This window comes from Bombina bombina, chromosome 12 (assembly GCF_027579735.1).
Source record: "Bombina bombina isolate aBomBom1 chromosome 12, aBomBom1.pri, whole genome shotgun sequence".
Classification (NCBI taxonomy): Eukaryota; Metazoa; Chordata; class Amphibia; order Anura; family Bombinatoridae; genus Bombina; species Bombina bombina.
In genome coordinates, this window is record NC_069510.1 from 140,695,913 (window position 1) to 140,718,195 (window position 22,283).

The window sequence follows — 22,283 nt, forward strand, 5'->3', positions numbered from 1 at the left end:
TATGTGTGTATCCTCAGTTCTAGAAGTGTTAGTGTATGTGTTGTATCCTCAGCCCTAGAGGTGTCAGTGTATGTAGTATCCTCAGCCCTAGAGGTGTCAGTGTATGTGTGTAGCCTCTGCCCTAGAGGTGTCAGTGTATGTGTGTATCCTCAGTCCTGGAGGTGTCAGTGTATGTGTGTATCCTCAGTCCTGGAGGTGTCAGTGTATGTGTGTATTTTTCTTTTATGATTCAGATCAGGTATACAATTAATTAGAAAATTTACAATTTACTTCTATTATTTAATTTGCTTCCTTCTCTTGTTATCCTTTGCTGAAAGGTTAATCTAGGAAAGCTCAGGAGCAGCAAAGAACCTAGGTTCTAGCTGCTGATTGGTGGCTGCATCTATAAACCGATTGTCATTGGCTCACCCATGTGTTCAGTTAGAAACCTGTAGTGCATTGCTGCTATTTCAAATGATACAAAGAGAATGAAGGAGATTAGATAAAAGAAGTAAACTGGAAAGTAGTTTCAAATAATTGTCTGTTCTACCTAAATCATGAAATAAAAATGTAGGGTTTCATGTCCCTTTAAGAAATACAATTGCAGTTGCTTTGTAAGGAAGGATAAAAACTAATAGAGAATACAAATCATGGATTGTGTTACTTAAAGGGATAGGAAAGTCAAAATTAAACTTGAATATTTGAGACAGAGCATGTCATTTTAAGACACTTTTAAATTCACTTTTATTTTCAAATGTGCCTTTTTTTCTTAGTATCCCTTGTTGAAAACTAATACACACATCATACACTAGTGGGAGCTAGCTGCTGATTGGTGCCTGCACACATTTGTCCCTTGTTATTGCTAACTAGATGTGTTTGTATGTTATATCCAAACCAGGAAAGAAAATTTTGGGGTTTCCTGTCCCTTTAAGATGTATTTTAGTAGATGAATGTTAATTTGTTTCACAATGTTAAAGGAGCATTAAACACAATTTTTTTCTTACATGTTTCAGATAAAAAAAAAAAAAATATTGAACAACTTTACATTTTACTTCTTTTGGTATTATTTGAAAAGCATACCTAGATAGGCTAAGGAGCAGCAATGCACTACTGGGAGCATCTGGTGATTGGTGGCTGCACATATGTGCCTCTTGTCATTGGCTCATTTAATGTGTTCAGTTAGCACCCAGTAGTTCATTGCTGCATATCCTTCTGAAAAGGATACCAAGAGAATGAAGCAAATTTAATAATAGCACTAAATTGGACCTGTAACCTGCTTATTTAATCGTAAATTTAAGCTGCCTCTGTCAGGTTCATATATGTGTGTTTCTCTGACGTATCACAGCCAGTGCCTCACCAGCCTTTGACGTCACTGCACGTCACTGCAAAATAATATAACAATGCACTAGGGACAAAAGGGTAATTTGCAGCCACATAAAACTTATACTGCAGTGCTTGGCTGTCTGGTTGTCTATATCCCTGTTGTGTACGGAACAGAACACTACATTCTTTGGCTGACCTCTCCCTACGCCTAACAAAAGACAAACAAAGCTTTCCCTACAGTATCTGCTCTGATCTTCCTAATGCCTGCTCCCTATCACATGCGGAGCACAGAGAGTGTGAGCTGCTGTGCAGAGCCGCAAATCAAGGCCTAGGAATGGAGCAGATTTGCATAGGGTCTGATCAGCACAGACTCTGACAGGCATAGGAAAGCAAAATAATTTATGGCTTGAGCGGGAGCTTGGAAAGAAAGGTGAGGGGTAGAAGATCGACACAGCTTATGGTTTCAGACAGCAGACATGATTAGGATACCTCAGCCGCTTCACTGGGCTGTAACAGTGTGTTGGGCGACAGATCCCTACCCATCCCTCTTTTCCTTGCACCACAAGAATTAATTTTCCCTTCTCACCAGAGGGAAAAAATATTTTAAATGTGCATATAGGAATGAATAAATAGCGTACATAAATTAAACTTTAAATAATAAATGCAATTGTATTAGCTATATAGCAATCAATAGCTGATGCCGCTTCAAAATCTATTCTTGTGCAAAAAGCTAAAGATAATCACTGCAAACATTATAGCAGCAGAAGTTCTTTACTTATGCTGTGAGTGCAATGTCTGCATGCGTGCACGCTCACAGCAATAAGCACAGACTTCCACCATGTCTGCACGGGTTCGGCAGGGAGCAGGAACAAAGCACAAGTAAATGTAAAAAAAAAAATTAAAATAGGAACACCTATAATATAAAAAAAACAATGTGATTTGCATTTTAAAAACTAAAACAGCATTATGACTAAAAAAAACAAAAACCTTAATGACAAGTGTTTAATGTCCCTTTAAGTTCTTTCTTCAGGCTACTAAGGAGTTTAGACAATCTTCCTCTTTGTTTGTTGTCTATTCCGGGAAGCGTAAGGGGCAGAAGGCTACTTCAACTTCCCTATCTTTTTGGTTATGAGACAGCGGGACATCGTCCTCCTGAGAGGACAATGGCTCATTCCACTAGAGCAGTGGCTTCCTCTTGGGCCTTTAAGAATGAGGCGTCTATGTATCAGATTTGTAAGGCGGCTACCTGGTCCTCCTTACATACTTTTTATCATTTTTACTAGTTTGATGTTTTTGCTTCGGCTGAAGCAGCTTTCGGGAGAAAAGTTTTGCAGGCTGTGGTGCCCTCAGAATAGGGTCCGCCTCTTTTCTCTTGCAATGTGTATCCAGTCCACGGATTCATCCTTTAATTGTGGGATATTCTCATTCCCTACAGGAAGTAGCAAAGAGAGCACACAGCAAAGCTGTCCATATAGCTCCCCCTCTAGCTCCACCCCCAGTCATTCTCTTTGCTGGCTCTAAGCACTAGGGTCTCTCTCGGGAGTGTAAAGTGAATGTGGTGTTAGAATTGTAGTTTTATTATCTTCAATCAAAAGTTTGTTATTTTAAATGGTACCGGTTTGTACTATTTACTCTCTAGCAGAAAAGTGATGAAGATTTCTGCTGAGAGGAAAATGATTTTAGCTTGTTGTAACTAAAATCCACTGCTGTTCCCACACAGGACTGAGGAGTACCAGAAAACTTCAGTTGGGGGGAACAGTTTGCAGGGTGATCTGCAATAAGGTATGTTCAGTCATTTATTTCTAGACAAGACTGAGATAATGCTAGACTGACAAGATCCTCATGAGGGGAGGGTAAGCTATGTTCACAGACTTAGTAAGGAATTGAATGCTTACATAATAGCTAATATACTGGTTGACACTTATTCAGGGCAATCGATTGTTTGGCTAAGGAAAAATCGTTTTGCAAGACACTTTGAAAGCCCTTTTTGGGTTTTTTTTCTGGGGTTATTACCACATGGCTGTTTTTTAGTCACTTAGGAGTGATTTACTAGGCCTCACAGCTCCGGAGTAGAGTGGGAGGGGCCTAATTGCCTCAGATGCGCAGTTAGAATTGCAGAGAAGTTCATGCTGTTTCACATGGAGGGTCCTGCTGATGTTTGAGGACCTAAAAGAAGCTATATTCCCGCAAATCTGATCCCTAAGGGAAGGTAGGGCCACAGCAAGGCTGTGGCAAGGTGCTGTAGTGATTTAACCAGGTGTTGGCTTTAGGCTGCTCCGGTTTGGGCATTAAGGGGTTAATCGTTTTGAAACTTGGGGTGCAATCTTATTAAGGCTTTAGCCACATACTGTGAAAATTTCAGAAAGATTGCTGCATTTTTCACTGTTTTGTAAAATTGTGTGCTCTTTTTATCTCTTAAAGGCACAGTAATGTTTTTTTCAAATTGTGTTTTTTATTTGATTAAAGTGATTCCAAGCCTGTTTGTGTACTCTACTAGTCTGTTAAACATGTCTGACACTAAGGAAAATCCTTGTTCAATGTGTTTAGAAGCCATGGTGGAACCCCCTCTCAGAATGTGTCCCACTTGTACTGATATGTCTATACACTTTAAAGATCATATTGTTGCACTTAAGAATGTAGCCCAAGATGATTCTCAGACTGAAGGTAACAAGGGTAGCCCGTCTGCCTCTCCCCAAGTGTGACAACCAGTTACGCCCGCGCAAGCGACGCCTCGTACCTCTAGTGTGTCTAACCCTTTTACATTACAAGACTTAGCGGCAGTCATGGATAATTCTTTTACAGCCTTCTTATCTAAACTGCCCGTGTTACCTGCAAAGCGTGATAGCTCCGTTTTTAAGAACAGCTTATGAGCATTCTGACGCTTTGGTAGCCGTATCCGATATACCCTCACAACGCTCTGAAGTGGGAGCGAGGGATTTGATGTCTGAGGGAGAAGTCTCTGATTCAGGAAGGGTTCCTCCCCAGACAGATTCAGATACATTGGCTTTTAAATTTAAACTAGAACACCTCCGTGTTTTACTTAGGGAGGTATTAGCTACTCTCGATGACTGTGACCCTTTGGTGATCCCAGAGAAATTGTGTAAAATGGACAAGTACCTAGAGGTCCCTGTTTACACGGATGCGTTTCCGGTCCCTAAGAGGATTGCGGATATCGTTACTAGGGAGTGGGATAGGCCAGGTGTCCCTTTTGTCCCCCCCTCCTGTTTTTAAGAAAATGTTCCCCATATCTGACCCCATGCGGGACTCGTGGCAGACGGTCCCTAAGGTGGAGGGGGCTGTTTCTACACTACTAAACGCACAACCATAACAATTGAAGACAGTTGTGCTTTTAAAGACCCTATGGATAAAAAATTAGAGGGTTTACTTAAGAAAATTTTTGTTCAACAAGGTTTTCTTCTCCAACCTATTGCCTGCATTATTCCTGTAACTACTGCAGCTGCTTTCTGGTTTGAGGCGCTGGAAGACTCGCTCCAGACGGAGACCTCATATGAGGAAATTATGGATAGAATTAAGGCTCTAAAGCTAGCTAATTCTTTTATCACTGACGCCGCTTTCAAAATAGCTAAGTTAGCGGCGAAAAAAAAAAATTCAGGTTTCGCCATTTTGGCGCACAGGGCGCTATGGCTAAAGTCCTGGTCGGCCGACGTGTCATCTAAATCCAAGCTTTTGAACATTTCTTTTAAAGGGAAGACCCTATTCGGGCCTGAATTGAAAGAGATTATTTCAGATATCACCGGGGGAAAAGGCCATGCTCTCCCTCAGGACAAAGCCTTTAAAACAAAGAACAAAGCTAATTTTCGTTCCTTTCGCAATTTCAGGAACGGCCCCGCTTCATCCTCTCCGGCTGCAAAGCAAGAGGGTAACGCTTCACAGCCCAAGGCAAACTGGAAACCTTACCATTGCTGGAATAAGGGTAAACAGGCCAAAAAGCCTGCAGCTGCCACCAAGACAGCATGAAGGGGTAGCCCCCGATCCGGGACCGGATCTAGTAGGGGGCAGACTCTCTCTCTTCGCTCAGGCCTGTGCAAGAGATGTACACGATCCTTGGGCATTAGAGATTGTAGCCCAGGGATACCTTCTAGAATTCAAGGACTCTCCTCCAAGGGGTAGGTTCCACATTTCTCGTCTGTCTACAGATCAGACAAAGAAAGAGGCATTTTTTACGCTGTGTAGAAGATCTACATACAATGGGAGTGATCCACCCAGCTCCAATTGCAGAACAAGGACTGGGGTTTTACTCAAACCTGTTTGTGGTTCCCAAAAAAAAAGGAACTTTCAGACCAATCCTGGATCTCAAAATTCTAAACAAATTCCTCAGAGTCCCATCATTCAAGATGGAGACCATTCGGACAATCTTACCAATGATCCAGGAGGGTCAATATATGACTACCGTGGATCTAAAGGATGCGTATCTGCACATTCCTATCCACAAAGATCATCACCAGTTTCTCAGGTTCGCCTTTCTGGACAAGCATTTTCAGTTTGTGGCTCTTCCTTTCGGGTTGGCCACTGCTCCCAGAATTTTCACAAAGGTGCTAGGGTCCCTCCTGGCGGTTCTAAGACCGCGGGGCTTGGCAGTGGCGCCTTACCTAGACGACATTTTAATTCAGGCGTCAACTTTCCAAAGAACCAAGTCTCACACGGAGATTGTATTGGCCTTTCTGAGGTCTCACGGGTGGAAGGTGAACATCAAAAAGAGTTCTCTCTCCCCCCTCACAAGAGTTCCATTCCTAGGAACCCTGATAGATTCGGTAGAAATGAAAATATTTTTGACAGAGGTCAGAAAGCTAAAACTCTTAACTACTTGCCGAGCTCTTTATTCCATTCCTCAGCCATCTGTGGCTCAGTGCATGGAGACAATCGGACTAATGGTTGCGGCAATGGACATAGTCCCTTTTGCTCGGATACACCTCAGACCACTGCAACTATGCATGCTCAATCAGTGGAATGGGGATTATGCAGATTTGTCCCCTCAAATTCAGTTGGACCAGGGGACCAGATATTCTCTTCTCTGGTGGTTGTCTCAGGATCACCTGTCTCAAGGAATATGTTTCCGCAGGCCAGAGTGGATCATCGTAACGACCGACGCCAGTCTGTTAGGCTGGGGTGCGGTCTGGGACTCCCTGAAAGCTCAGGGATTATGGTCTCGGGAAGAAACTCTTCTCCCGATAAACATTCTGGAACTGAGGGCGATATTCAACGCTCTTCAGGCATGGCCTCAACTAGCGGCGGCCAAATTCATCAGATTTCAGTCGGACAACATCACAACTGTAGCTTACGTCAATCATCAGGGGGGAACAAAGAGTTCCCTAGCGATGACGGAAGTAACCAAAATAATCAGGTGGGCGGAGGATCACTCCTGCCATCTCTCAGCAATTCACATCCCAGGAGTAGACAACTGGGAGGCGGATTTTCTAAGTCGTCAGACTTTTCACCCCGGGGAGTGGGAACTCCACCCGGAGGTATTTGCCCAGCTGACTCAGCTATGGGGCACCCCAGAGTTGGATCTGATGGCGTCCCGTCAGAACACCAAACTTCCTCTCTACGGGTCCAGGTCCCGGGATCCCAAGGCGGTATTGATAGATGCTCTAGCAGCGCCTTGGTCCTTCAATCTGGCTTATGTTTTTCCACCGTTTCCTCTCCTCCCGTGTCTGGTTGCCAGAATCAAGCAGGAGAAGGCTTCGGTGATTCTGATAGCGCATGCGTGGCCACGCAGGACTTGGTATGCAGACCTAGTGGACATGTCATCTGTCCTACCATGGACACTGCCAATGAGGCAGGATCTTCTAATACAGGGTCCGTTCAAGCATCCAAATTTAGTTTCTCTACGTCTGACTGCTTGGAGATTGAACGCTTAATTCTATCAAAGCTTGGGTTCTCTGAGTCAGTTATAGATACTCTGATTCAGGCTAGAAAGCCTGTCACCAGGAAAATCTACCATAAGATATGGCGGAAATATCTTTGTTGGTGTGAATCCAAGGGTTACTCATGGAGTAAGATTAGGATTCCCAGGATATTGTCCTTTCTCCAAGAAGGACTGGAGAAAGGATTGTCAGCTAGTTCCTTAAAAGGACAAATATCTGCTTTGTCTATCCTTTTAGACAAGCGTCTGGCAGAGGTACCAGACGTTCAAGCGTTTGCTCAGGCTTTAGTCAGAATCAATATAAAAAGAGAGAGAGATGCACTCAGCTGAGACAGAACAAAAGCTGGAAAAAACTTCCGTGCCATGTTCATTTTAGGGTGCCACTCAGGGTGCATACTCTTTTAGCACACTATGCCCCTTCACAGAGAAAAAATATCCTGTAGCATATCAGTCTGACCCTGCCCAATGACAGTCCAGCACCGAAATACCAGGCAATTCTTCTCTGAACAAGAAAAACAACAACCCCAGACGATCGTTTCAGCCTTTTGTGGGCCTCGTCAGTGAGGTGCAGTCGCATCTCTCTAAGGGCATGTGTGCAAGGAGTCCACGTCTGGTTTCCCCTTTTACTCTTAGGGAGACCCAAGAGCAATTTGCATAAATATAAAAAGAGAGAGAGATGCACTCAGCTGAGACAGAACAAAAGCTGGAAAAAACTTCCGTGCCATGTTCATTTTAGGGTGCCACTCAGGGTGCATACTCTTTTAGCACACTATGCCCCTTCACAGAGAAAAAATATCCTGTAGCATATCAGTCTGACCCTGCCCAATGACAGTCCAGCACCGAAATACCAGGCAATTCTTCTCTGAACAAGAAAAACAACAACCCCAGACAATCGTTTCAGCCTTTTGTGGGCCTCGTCAGTGAGGTGCAGTCGCATCTCTCTAAGGGCATGTGTGCAAGGAGTCCACGTCTGGTTTCCCCTTTTACTCTTAGGGAGACCCAAGAGCAATTTGCATAAATATAAAAAGAGAGAGAGATGCACTCAGCTGAGACAGAACAAAAGCTGGAAAAAACTTCCGTGCCATGTTCATTTTAGGGTGCCACTCAGGGTGCATACTCTTTTAGCACACTATGCCCCTTCACAGAGAAAAAATATCCTGTAGCATATCAGTCTGACCCTGCCCAATGACAGTCCAGCACCGAAATACCAGGCAATTCTTCTCTGAACAAGAAAAACAACAACCCCAGACGATCGTTTCAGCCTTTTGTGGGCCTCGTCAGTGAGGTGCAGTCGCATCTCTCTAAGGGCATGTGTGCAAGGAGTCCACGTCTGGTTTCCCCTTTTACTCTTAGGGAGACCCAAGAGCAATTTGCATAAATATAAAAAGAGAGAGAGATGCACTCAGCTGAGACAGAACAAAAGCTGGAAAAAACTTCCGTGCCATGTTCATTTTAGGGTGCCACTCAGGGTGCATACTCTTTTAGCACACTATGCCCCTTCACAGAGAAAAAATATCCTGTAGCATATCAGTCTGACCCTGCCCAATGACAGTCCAGCACCGAAATACCAGGCAATTCTTCTCTGAACAAGAAAAACAACAACCCCAGACGATCGTTTCAGCCTTTTGTGGGCCTCGTCAGTGAGGTGCAGTCGCATCTCTCTAAGGGCATGTGTGCAAGGAGTCCACGTCTGGTTTCCCCTTTTACTCTTAGGGAGACCCAAGAGCAATTTGCATAAATATAAAAAGAGAGAGAGATGCACTCAGCTGAGACAGAACAAAAGCTGGAAAAAACTTCCGTGCCATGTTCATTTTAGGGTGCCACTCAGGGTGCATACTCTTTTAGCACACTATGCCCCTTCACAGAGAAAAAATATCCTGTAGCATATCAGTCTGACCCTGCCCAATGACAGTCCAGCACCGAAATACAAGGCAATTCTTCTCTGAACAAGAAAAACAACAACCCCAGACGATCGTTTCAGCCTTTTGTGGGACTCGTCAGTGAGGTGCAGTCGCATCTCTCTAAGGGCATGTGTGCAAGGAGTCCACGTCTGGTTTCCCCTTTTACTCTTAGGGAGACCCAAGAGCAATTTGCATAAATATAAAAAGAGAGAGAGATGCACTCAGCTGAGACAGAACAAAAGCTGGAAAAAACTTCCGTGCCATGTTCATTTTAGGGTGCCACTCAGGGTGCATACTCTTTTAGCACACTATGCCCCTTCACAGAGAAAAAATATCCTGTAGCATATCAGTCTGACCCTGCCCAATGACAGTCCAGCACCGAAATACCAGGCAATTCTTCTCTGAACAAGAAAAACAACAACCCCAGACGATCGTTTCAGCCTTTTGTGGGCCTCGTCAGTGAGGTGCAGTCGCATCTCTCTAAGGGCATGTGTGCAAGGAGTCCACGTCTGGTTTCCCCTTTTACTCTTAGGGAGACCCAAGAGCAATTTGCATAAATATAAAAAGAGAGAGAGATGCACTCAGCTGAGACAGAACAAAAGCTGGAAAAAACTTCCGTGCCATGTTCATTTTAGGGTGCCACTCAGGGTGCATACTCTTTTAGCACACTATGCCCCTTCACAGAGAAAAAATATCCTGTAGCATATCAGTCTGACCCTGCCCAATGACAGTCCAGCACCGAAATACCAGGCAATTCTTCTCTGAACAAGAAAAACAACAACCCCAGACGATCGTTTCAGCCTTTTGTGGGCCTCGTCAGTGAGGTGCAGTCGCATCTCTCTAAGGGCATGTGTGCAAGGAGTCCACGTCTGGTTTCCCCTTTTACTCTTAGGGAGACCCAAGAGCAATTTGCATAAATATAAAAAGAGAGAGAGATGCACTCAGCTGAGACAGAACAAAAGCTGGAAAAAACTTCCGTGCCATGTTCATTTTAGGGTGCCACTCAGGGTGCATACTCTTTTAGCACACTATGCCCCTTCACAGAGAAAAAATATCCTGTAGCATATCAGTCTGACCCTGCCCAATGACAGTCCAGCACCGAAATACCAGGCATATATGGCTACACCTCACTGACGAGGCCCAATGAAGGCCGAAACGATCGTCTGGGGTTGCTGTGTTCCTTGTTCAGAGAGGAATTGCCTGGTATTTCGGCGCTGGACTGACCGTAATAGGCGGGATCAGACTGATATACTACAGGAAAGTTCTTCTCTGTGAAAAGCATTACTGGGCTAAAAAGCTGCACCCAGGTGGTAAATCGCCATAGAACAGGCTAACAATTGTATTGAGCCAGTTGTTCGTTCCTGTGAGTGCACTTCTCTCTGTATGTATTTAGTCTCCCTTTAGTCAGAATCAAGCCTGTCTATAAACCTGTGGCTCCGCCATGGAGTTTGAATCTAGTTCTTTCAGTTCTTCAAGGGGTTCCGTTTGAACCTTTACATTCCATAGACATTAAGTTGTTATCTTGGAAAGTTTTGTTTTTGATAGCTATCTCTTCTAGAAGAGTTTCAGAATTATCTGCCTTACAGTGTGATTCACCTTACCTGGTGTTCCACGCAGATAAGGTAGTTTTGCGTACCAAGCCTGGTTTTCTTCCTAAAGTGGTTTCTAACAAGAATATTAACCAGGAAATAGTTGTTCCTTCTCTGTGTCCTAATCCATCTTCGAAGAAGGAACGTCTATTACACAGTCTTGATGTAGTTTGTGCTTTAAAGTTCTATTTACAAGCAACTAAGGATTTCAGACAAACATCTTCTTTGTTTGTTATCTATTCTGGTAAGAGGAGAGGTCAGAAGGCGACTGCTACCTCTCTTTCCTTTTGGCTGAAAAGCATCATCCGTTTGGCCTATGAGACTGCTGGCCAGCAGCCTCCTGAAAGAATTACTGCTCATTCTACCAGAGCAGTGGCTTCCACATGGGCTTTCAAAAATGAGGCTTCTGTTGAACAGATTTGTAAGGCAGCGACTTGGTCTGCACTGCATACTTTTGCCAAATTTTACAAATTCGATACTTTACTTCTTCGGAGGCTATTTTTGGGAGAAAGGTTTTTGCAAGCAGTGGTACCTTCCGTTTAAGGTACCTGTCTTGTTCCCTCCCTTCATCCGTGTCCTAAAGCTTTGGTATTGGTATCCCACAAGTAAAGGATGAATCAGTGGACTGGATACACCTTGCAAGAGAAAACAGAATTTATGCTTACGTGATAAATTACTTTCTCTTGCGGTGTATCCAGTCCACGGCCCGCCCTGGTATTTAAGTCAGGTAAAAAATGTTTTGTTTAAACTACAGTCACCAGTGCACCCTATGGTTTCTCCTTTTTCTTCCTAACCTTTGGTCGAATGACTGGGGGGTGGAGCTAGAGGGGGAGCTATATGGACAGCTTTGCTGTGTGCTCTCTTTGCTACTTCCTGTAGGGAATGAGAATATCCCACAAGTAAAGGATGAATCTGTGGACTGGATACACCGCAAGAGAAAGTAATTTATCAGGTAAGCATAAATTCTGTTTCTTTTTGTTCTCTCCTGTTATTCATTCAGTGTCCTCTGGAGCTTGGGTATAGTTTTCTCAACAGTAATTAATGAAGCCGTGGACTCTCCCTATCTTAGGAAAGAAAACATAATTTCCGGATAGGGGGAGTCCACTGCCCCTGCATGTTTTTTCTTGTACAAGGGTGCCCCCTATTATTTATCTTATTCTTCTGGCACGATTTATACCCTGATTTTTCTCCTAATTTTTTCCTTGTTCCCTCGGCAGAATGACTGGGGTAATGAGTCAGTGGGAGGGATATTTAAGCCTTTGGCTGTGGTGTCTTTGCCTCCTCCTGATGGCCAGGTCTTGTATTTCCCAACAGTAAGAAATTAAGCCGTGGACTCCCTCCCTATCTGGAAAGAAAGGAATTTATCTGGTAAGCATAAATGATGTTTTTTGCCGTTCTAGTGTGGCTTTCTGTCATTCTTTAGCAATTGACTATATATCAATTGCTCTTCCTGATTTATAAGTATTTTTCAGTATTATGATGACTGCCGGCACATTGCACATCTATTTTGTGGTAATATCAGGAGCGAAACTACAGGGGGTGCAGAGGTCGCAGGTGCGACTTGGCCCCTGAGGGTGGGGGCCCAGCTTTAAAAAATAAATAAATATTTTTTATTTTTTTTATAATAAAAAACGTTAACCTACCACTGCCTGCACTGATATCATGTGAGTGTGACATGTCTACAGGGGTTAGTGTTTCTGTTTTACCCATTGGTGTTTATGTGTGTGTGTATGGTGTGTGTGTATGTATGTGACTGTGTGTGTATTTATGCATGTATGTGTGTTTGTGTATGTTTGTGGAACCAGCAAATTACAGACCTTGTTACTACAGCATGGGGGGGCGAGGGGTAAACAGTGTCACTATACAGTACCACTATATACAGTATGGGGGGGTGGACCATGTCACTGACTTCTGTGGTCACTTTATAAAGTACTGGGCGGGTAGGGTCAGGCCAGCCATCTCACCGGCAGATTACAGACTGAGTCACTGACTTACTATATACAGTACTGGGGGGTTAAATAGTGTCACTATATATATATATATATATACAGTAATAGGGGGTCAGACCATCTCACAGACTGTGGGCACAGGGTACCTCCTTTTGCAGACATGTAATCTGATTCACATTTTTTTCTGTGTTAAATGTAAAAAAAAAATGTATTAAATTCACCTTTTTTTTTGGAGGGGGAGGGGTGGGGGAGGGGTGGTGGGGGGCCCTTCTTAGATTCTTGCACCTGGGCCCTGTGGTTTCTAGTTACGCCTCTGGGTAATATAACTGGGAGTGCAACAAAAGCATCTTGTTTTTTTAATAATATAAAAATATAATACAAACAGCAATAATTCAGCACCAACCTTTATATATTGCAGGATATCTTCAATGTGTGCAGTTCACACAGGATATCTGCTAAAGCCAACAAACATAGTTTATATTGGACTATTCCTGAAATAGTGGTATAATTTGAATCTACTTGGTCTGCTGGAAAAAAAACCAACTATATAATTTGTGTGGTTTAATCACAAAAATGACGTATAGTAGTACTTAAAGGGACACTGAACCCAAATTTTTTATTTTGTGATTCAGATAGAGCATGCAATTTTAAGCAACTTTCTAATTTACTCCTATTATCAAATTTTCTTCATTCTCTTGGCATGTTTATTTGAAAAGCAAGAATGCAAGTTTAGATGCCGGCCCATTTTTGGTGAACAACCTGGGTTGTCCTTGCTGATTGGACAGCACCAATAAAGAAGTGCTGTCCATGGTCCTGAACCAAACATTTGCTGGCTCCTTAGCTTAGATGCCTTCTTTTTCAAATAAAGATAGCAAGAGAACAAAGAAAAATTGATAATAGAAGTAAATTGGAAAGTTGCTTAAAATTGCATGCTCTATCTGAATCATGAAAGAAAAAATGTGGGTTCAGTATCCCTTTAAATGTGAACAGCACATAAAACTACAAAGCAGCTAAGCACAGTGGTGGAAATGGCTCAACAGTTAAAGGGTTGGTTTGCCCATTAATAGGGTAATGGGAAGAACACTGTCATAGGTTAATGATGCCTGCTATAGATTGATAAGTACCCACACTGGCAGGTGGGTAAGTATCTGTGCTGAGAAATTTGTAGGTGACCATGACATGTATAGTGTTTCATATGCTGTGAAAATAGATAATTACTAGGCTACAGTTTTGTGAAAATTTTGTCTATATGGATTCCACACAGAGCAGAATTTGGTCTTGCTCAATACTATGCTTTCAGCTTTCTCCTTCACTTCTAAACCAGGAGTGGAAGTTTCTCACTGGGTCTGAGGTTCTTTGCTTCCCTTTTCAATTTCAGATAATTAATTTGAATCAATAGCCTGTCCCTTATCTAACCTTGTTTAAGGCGGCCTGAAATAAGGCAGATCCTATCCAGCTACCTGTAAGATCCAATTAGAGGCAATGATCAACATCTAATAGAAAGCACTCAGATTCAATTTGTGAAAAGGGCACGGGATGTTAATATGCCAGATCTACATATGTACTTGGTAGAGTAGCATCCCTGTGGACAAGCCATGTCAGCGGTGCCCTGAACTAACCTTTTGTGTAATCCCTTTGTGTCAAAGAAACCCGAAGGTCTGTAGACAATACATTTTAATCCCACTTTTTTAATTCTTAAGAGCATTGTATTATTGCTTTTAGACAAGTGCAAAAATAGATTTACATAGCAGATCTTCATTTGGCACTTTTGAGACATACAAATAAGTGAGTCTTATAGTAGTTACTAATTTAGAAATATTTTACTTGTGTTCATATGCATCAATGTAAGTTTTAAAATTATTTTGAATATTCTAAAGATTTTCCAGTTTATGCAAAAACTTGAATATGTTTCACACACACACACACACACACACACACACACACACACACACACACACACACACACACACACACACACACACACTATGATTCATGTATACTTGTAGATTCATGATACAATTCTTTTTTAGAAACACTCAGTCATCAATTAACACAGCACACAAAATGTATTTTTGTAGAAATAAGCAAAATCCCTCTGAAGCCCCAAATGTTATACACCTGCTTCTTTTTCATATTTCTCCAACATTGGTGTGTCCGGTCCACGGCGTCATCCTTACTTGTGGGATATTCTCTTCCCCAACAGGAAATGGCAAAGAGTCCCAGCAAAGCTGGTCACATGATCCCTCCTAGGCTCCGCCCACCCCAGTCATTCTCTTTGCCGTTGCACAGGCAACATCTCCACGGAGATGGTTAAGAGTTTTTTGGTGTTTAAATGTAGTTTTATTCTTCTATCAAGTGTTTGTTATTTTAAAATAGTGCTGGTATGTACTATTTACTCTGAAACAGAAAAGGATGAAGATTTCTGTTTGTAAGAGGAAGATGATTTTAGCAGACAGTAACTAAAATCGATTGCTGTTTCCACACAGGACTGTTGAGATGAAGTAACTTCAGTTGGGGGAAACAGTTAGCAGACTTTTCTGCTTAAGGTATGACTAGCCATATTTCTAACAAGACCATGTAATGCTGGAAGGCTGTCATTTCCCCTCATGGGGACCGGTAAGCCATTTTCTTACTTAAACATAAAAGAATAAAGGGCTTCAAAAAGGGCTTAAAAACTGGTAGACATTTTTCTGGGCTAAAACGATTGCTTTACTAGGCATATTATGCAGATTCTAACTAATAATTGGTATTATAATCTTGGGGAACGTTTAGAAAAACGGCAGGCACTGTGTTGGACACCTTTTTCAGATGGGGGCCTTTCTAGTTATAGACAGAGCCTCATTTTCGCGCCATTAATGCGCAGTTGTTTTTGCCAATTTTGGATCTAAAGATCCTAAACAAATTTCTCAGGGTACCATCGTTCAAAATGGAAACTATTCGAACGATCCTACCTACTATCCAGGAAAATCAATTTATGACTACCGTGGATTTAAAGGATGCGTACCTACATATTCCTATCCACAAGGAACATCATCAGTTCCTAAGGTTCGCTTTTCTGGACAAGCATTACCAGTTTGTGGCACTTCCATTCGGATTAGCCACTGCTCCAAGGATTTTCACAAAGGTACTAGGGTCCCTTCTAGCGGTTCTAAGACCAAGGGGCATTGCAGTAGTACCTTACTTGGACGACATCCTGATTCAAGCGTTGTCCATGTCAAAAGCAAAGGCTCATACGGACATCGTCCTAGCCTTTCTCAGATCTCACGGATGGAAGGTGAACAAAGAAAAAAGTTCTCTGTCCCCGTCAACAAGAGTTCCCTTCTTGGGAACAATAATAGATTCCTTAGAAATGAGGATTTTTCTGACAGAGGTCAGAAAATCAAAACTTCTAAGCTCTTGTCAAGTACTTCATTCTGTTCCTCGTCCTTCCATAGCGCAGTGCATGGAAGTAATAGGATTGATGGTTGCAACAATGGACATAGTTCCTTTTGCACGAATTCATCTAAGACCATTACAACTGTGCATGCTCAGTGGAATGGGGATTATACAGACTTGTCTCCGACGATTCAAGTAGATCAAAAGACCAGAGATTCACTCCGTTGGTGGCTGACCCTGGACAATCTGTCACAGGGAATGAGCTTCCGCAGACCAGAGTGGGTCATTGTCACGACCGACGCCAGCCTCAGGGTCTATGGTCTCGGGAAGAGTCTCTTCTCCCGATAAACATTCTGGAACTGAGAGCGATATTCAATGCTCTCAGAGCTTGGCCTCAACTAGCAAAGGCCAAATTCATAAGGTTTCAGTCAGACAACATGACGACCGTTGCATATATCAATCATCAGGGGGGAACAAGGAGTTCCCTGGCGATGAAAGAAGTGACCAAGATAATTCAATGGGCGGAGGATCACTCCTGCCACTTGTCTGCGATCCACATCCCAGGAGTGGAAAATTGGGAAGCGGATTTTCTGAGTCGTCAGACATTCCATCCGGGGGAGTGGGAACTGATGGCGTCTCGTCAGAACTTCAAGGTTCCTTGCTACGGGTCCAGATCCAGGGATCCCAAGGCGACTCTAGTAGATGCACTAGTAGCACCTTGGACCTTCAACCTAGCTTATGTATTCCCACCGTTTCCTCTCATCCCCAGGCTGGTAGCCAGGATCAATCAGGAGAGGGCCTCGGTGATCTTGATAGCTCCTGCGTGGCCACGCAGGACTTGGTATGCAGACCTGGTGAATATGTCATCGGCTCCACCATGAAAGCTACCTTTGAGACAGGACCTTCTTGTTCAGGGTCCATTCGAACATCCGAATCTGGTTTCCCTCCAACTGACGGCTTGGAGATTGAACGCTTGATTTTATCAAAGCGTGGGTTTTCAGATTCTGTGATAGATACTCTGATTCAGGCTAGAAAGCCTGTAACTAGAAAAATTTACCATAAAATATGGAAAAAATATATCTGTTGGTGTGAATCTAAAGGATTCCCATGGAACAAGATAAAAATTCCTAAGATTCTATCCTTTCTAAAAGAAGGTTTGGAGAAAGGATTATCTGCAAGTTCTCTGAAGGGACAGATCTCTGCTTTATCTGTTTTACTTCATAAAAGACTGGCAGCTGTGCCAGATGTTCAAGCATTTGTTCAGGCTCTGGTTAGGATCAAGCCTGTTTACAGACCTTTGACTCCTCCCTGGAGTCTAAATCTAGTTCTTTCAGTTCTTCAAGGGGTTCCGTTTGAACCCTTACATTCCGTAGATATTAAGTTATTATCTTGGAAAGTTTTGTTTTTGGTTGCAATTTCTTCTGCTAGAAGAGTTTCAGAGTTATCTGCTCTGCAGTACTCTCCGCCCTATCTGGTGTTCCATGCAGATAAGGTGGTTTTGCGTACTAAGCCTGGTTTTCTTCCGAAAGTTGTTTCCGTCAAAAATATTAACCAGGAGATAGTTGTACCTTCTTTGTGTCCGAATCCAGTTTCAAAGAAGGAACGTTTGTTACACAATTTGGACGTAGTCCGTGCTCTAAAATTCTATTTAGAGGCTACTAAAGATTTCAGACAAACATCTTCCTTGTTTGTTGTTTATTCTGGTAAAAGGAGAGGTCAAAAAGCGACTTCTACCTCTCTTTCCTTTTGGCTTAAAAGCATTATCCGATTGGCTTATGAGACTGCCGGACGGCAGCCTCCTGAAAGAATCACAGCTCACTCCACTAGGGCTGTGGCTTCCACATGGGCCTTCAAGAACGAGGCTTCTGTTGACCAGATATGTAAGGCAGCGACTTGGTCTTCACTGCACACTTTTGCCAAATTTTACAAATTTAATACTTTTGCTTCTTCGGAGGCTATTTTTGGGAGAAAGGTTTTGCAAGCCGTGGTGCCTTCCATTTAGGTGACCTGATTTGCTCCCTCCCTTCATCCGTGTCCTAAAGCTTTGGTATTGGTTCCCACAAGTAAGGATGACGCCGTGGACCGGACACACCAATGTTGGAGAAAACAGAATTTATGCTTACCTGATAAATTACTTTCTCCAGCGGTGTGTCCGGTCCACGGCCCGCCCTGGTTTTTTTAATCAGGTCTGATGAATTATTTTCTCTAACTACAGTCACCACGGTATCATATGGTTTCTCCTATATATATTTCCTCCTGTCCGTCGGTCGAATGACTGGGGTGGGCGGAGCCTAGGAGGGATCATGTGACCAGCTTTGCTGGGACTCTTTGCCATTTCCTGTTGGGGAAGAGAATATCCCACAAGTAAGGATGACGCCGTGGACCGGACACACCGTTGGAGAAAGTAATTTATCAGGTAAGCATAAATTCTGTTTTTCCTATCAATTACATATTTCACCAATATATTTAAATATGGATCTCTCTTTTTTGACAGTGCGTCTCTCCCTATATCTTATCCATATAGTCTCTGATGCTATTATTTGTATTAACTAATCTGCATTAGCGCTGTATTTACTGTCTTGTTTCTCATCCTACCTCATTCACTTATAACATGTCAATCTACTCTTGTCCCTTTATTGCTATATTAGTTGTTCCACATCTTTTTCTGAATCATGTCTCTCTCCCTTGCTAGCTTGTATATATTTATATACATTTGTCAGCAAATGTTCAGGTGTATCTTGTATTTCAGGTGTACCGTATTTCTCTGTATTGTGTCATGTCTCCAACCCTTTTTCTATTATCCAATATCACACATATCTTTACTTTTTCTTCCATTTTTCTTTTTTTCCTCATTTCTCTTATTCGGTTAGTTGCAAAGAGACATGGTTTGCATCAGTCCTTGCATACACCACTGATGTAGTAGTTACCAACATATTTAGGGGTACCAGTAACCCAACTCACATGTAGATTACTACAAGGATTCCATCTAATTTATTCTAATTTATATATGCTTTAAACCTGTTGCATATTTCATGTGGTCACAATAGTTATTTATTCCCTCATAAACATGTATCTGGAAGATTGCAAAGACCAGTTTATAACTTATACCCAAGAAAAGTTGTTTATAGTTTCAAAGTATAACTTTCATCATCTTGAAGAACTATAATGCATTGTAGATGTATTTATTGAGAACACCACCTAGCTGATGCTTTAAATGTAACTCAATATTAAGTTCAAATTAAGTAATATATTTTCAATGTTTATTGCACAAATTTTCATTAATTTATGTTAAAAATATGTTGAGACATAAGTAGTCTTTTGTTTCTTTTCCAGACTCTCCGAAGTGCATTTATGAGCTTATATTGGTGTTCCGGGAAAGGAGAGGTCATTGAAGACTGGTGCAGATGTGACTTAAGTGCCTTTGATGAAAATGGGTTACCTAACTGTAGCCCTCTCCCAACACCTGTGTAAGTACCTCTTTGTCCTCATCAAGATCCAAAACCGTGTTTTCCCTTATTATCTATGTTCTTAACTGTTCCCTTCCCAAAAATATCAACTCTTTCTCTGTTCTTAGAAGAGAAAGAAGTGACATTGTATGGTTAATAGTAGTTATTTATTAAGTAAAATGATGAGAGTACATGAGCCATCACATGTGGGATTAAAGTCCAGTCTAATAGGAGGAGGCAAAACACCCAACATAGCAGAACTTTTCTTCTTAAACGGGAAGAGTCCACAGCTGCATTCATTACTTTTGGGAATTCAGAACCTGGCCACCAGGAGGAGACAAAGACACCCCAGCCAAAGGCTTCAAATACCTCCCCCACCTCTCTCATCCCCCAGTCATTCTTTGCCTTTCTTCACAGGAGGTTGGCAGAGAAGTGTCAGAAGTTCAAGATAGTCTCTTATTGACGGTAGTACTCTTCTAAATGGGACTGGAGTTTAAAGTAATCCTGTCAGCCTCTCAGTGAGAGCATGGATGAAGGTTAGAGTCCGGAGATGCAGGGAGAGTCTTTCTGCAAAACCATCCCGACTCATATTAACAGCTCCTTGGCAATCAGCATTGACGAGTTTCGCTGCCTGCCTTTATTCACTCAAGTCCATGTCAGAAGCGAGGCTACTATTTGTCACACTTGAAGGGCCGTGTTCCTGTTCCACGGTGTTGATTCCGGTAAGATTTTAATTTTATTTCATTATGTGAATGTGATGTTAATGAGAGAAGGTAGGTTCCCAGTGGCACTCATTTTATCTTAAATAGGAATCATGGGTTAATATCTCCTGAGGGGGGTTATTGAACAGGCGGGACTTTAATAATGTTTGTTATATGGTTCTATCTGCTGATGTGTAGTAATACTTAGGCTCATGGCTTTTCGGAACATAATGGCCTTATCATTAATGGCGCAATCTCTTGAGATTGCACGCCCTTTTGTGTCTGGCACGATGTACCTTGTGACCGGGTGCGGTTATGTTGTTTTCCACTTCGGTATGCTCACTGTGTGGCAACAGAGAGAGTCTGCTTGTGGGTTGTCTGGTTCTCAGGAGGTGGTGAGTGCCCCAGCCATTGGCGGTGTAAAAAGGGTGCCAGTTAGTGCTTGTCATTTTTGTAATCCCAAGATTATGGAGGATTTTAAATTCTTAGACACGGATGTCTCCGATACTGAGAATGCGTCTTGTGATGAATAGGAAATGGCCTGGGTTATCCATGTCCATCAGTTATGTTCCAATTGCCGTTCTAGAGTACTCTCTTCTCCCGAATCAGGGACCTTAGAGTGCGTTGAGCCATCCGCCCCTGAGGATTCCATGTCCCGTGAGGCGCGTGCTCCAGAGCCTTCCTTTGCTACTCAAGCAGGTGTCCCTATGGCCTTTACTCCTTCTCCGGAAGGTGGCTTTGTTTCCTCCAGAGGTTATGGCATGGTTCCTCATGGCCATTTCTATGGCGCATGTTCATTTATATCTCCCAAGTGAAATATTTTTAAGATACTGTCCGTGTTCTGTTAACCAGGGCCCGTCGGGCGTGGGATTGCCTGATTCAGTTCGGCCTCCTGGGGAAGCGTTGGCCTCTGAGGCTTAAGGGGCCCCAACCTCGTGGGTCATTTATTGATCCGGCGAGGGATGATTTTGCCTTCCGTTATAGGCTGTCATGTCTTTGTGTTCTTTTAAGGCATGTTTTGGCGGTGCTAGAGGATTCCAGTCCTAGTGGGCCGAGGGATCCGAGGCCGTAGATGCGGGATGACAAGCTGCTTAGACGTTTGGAGATGAAGCTAATCTCCTTGATGTCTCCGTTTTTCTTTATTTTATGTATCGGTTCCAGTTCTGAGCTTGGGTGAATGGAGTCTCTGATCGGCTGGTTCCGTTGACATATTCATTCACCTTGGTCGTTCACCCGCGGGTGCTGCTTTATTTTTTTTCTTTTTAATGACACAATGAGTCCATGGATCATCTAATTACTATTGGGAATATCACTCCTGCCCAGCAGGAGGCAGCAAAGAGCACCACAGCAAAGCTGTTAAATATCACCTCTCTTCCCTCCCACCCCAGTCATTCTCTTTGCCTATGTTAGAGCAAGGAAGTGGTAAAGTTAGGTGTTAGAAAATATTCTTCAATCAAGAGTTTATTATTTTTAAAGTAGTACAAGATTGTGCTGCTTTGTCCTGGGGTGAAGCCGTAGTCCTTATCAGTCTCTTCAGTAGAGCAGTGGTGGCTTTAGAGCAATGGAAACTTGTGGGACATAATTCTCACTGTGCCTCCCATACTGATGCTGCCCTAACTCTGAAAAACTGAGGGATATTACTCAGTCCTTTCTCTTGTTTCACAGGTCCATGTGAGGGAGAGGACCTCTCAAACCTGGGAGCTGCCTTGCTGTCGGGCAGAATATGAGGTAAGTGCTGACTTTTATTTCTGGCGTTAATGGTGAACTCAGAAAAAGTTGGGCACTTTAATTCATAGGGTGGGACATATAACGTTGCCTCATTGGTATTGGGCACTTTATCTTTAAGAGACATACTTTCTCCTATACACTCAGGGGACACTATGCTGACAGCCTAGACGCAGGCACTGGGGCAAGGAATACTTGGTGGTGGTTTCACATCTCCTGGCGGTTTCATAACAATATGCTGACCGGGAGATTACTTTTTTGGCAACGCACACAATGGGCGGTACTAGAGGAGGCGGCAATTGCGTTGCGCGCCTTTTTCCTTCACTTCCTGGTAATCGGAAGGTGAAGTTGTACAGTTTTCCTTTCCTATGACACATTCTCTATTTTTTATGCATGCTTGACCGGAGACCG

The 22,283-nt window shown here is 42.8% G+C and overlaps 1 protein-coding gene across 1 annotated transcript in view; it reads left to right on the forward strand.

Annotated features, from left to right (window-relative positions):
• ASTN2 (astrotactin 2) overlaps positions 1 to 22,283 on the forward strand; it is a 1,265,353-nt gene that overhangs the window by 786,824 nt on the left and 456,246 nt on the right. The window contains exon 15 of the mRNA XM_053695400.1: positions 19,334 to 19,467. Within this exon, the coding sequence (XP_053551375.1) occupies positions 19,334 to 19,467 (134 nt within the window). The remainder of the gene's footprint in view (positions 1 to 19,333; positions 19,468 to 22,283) is intronic.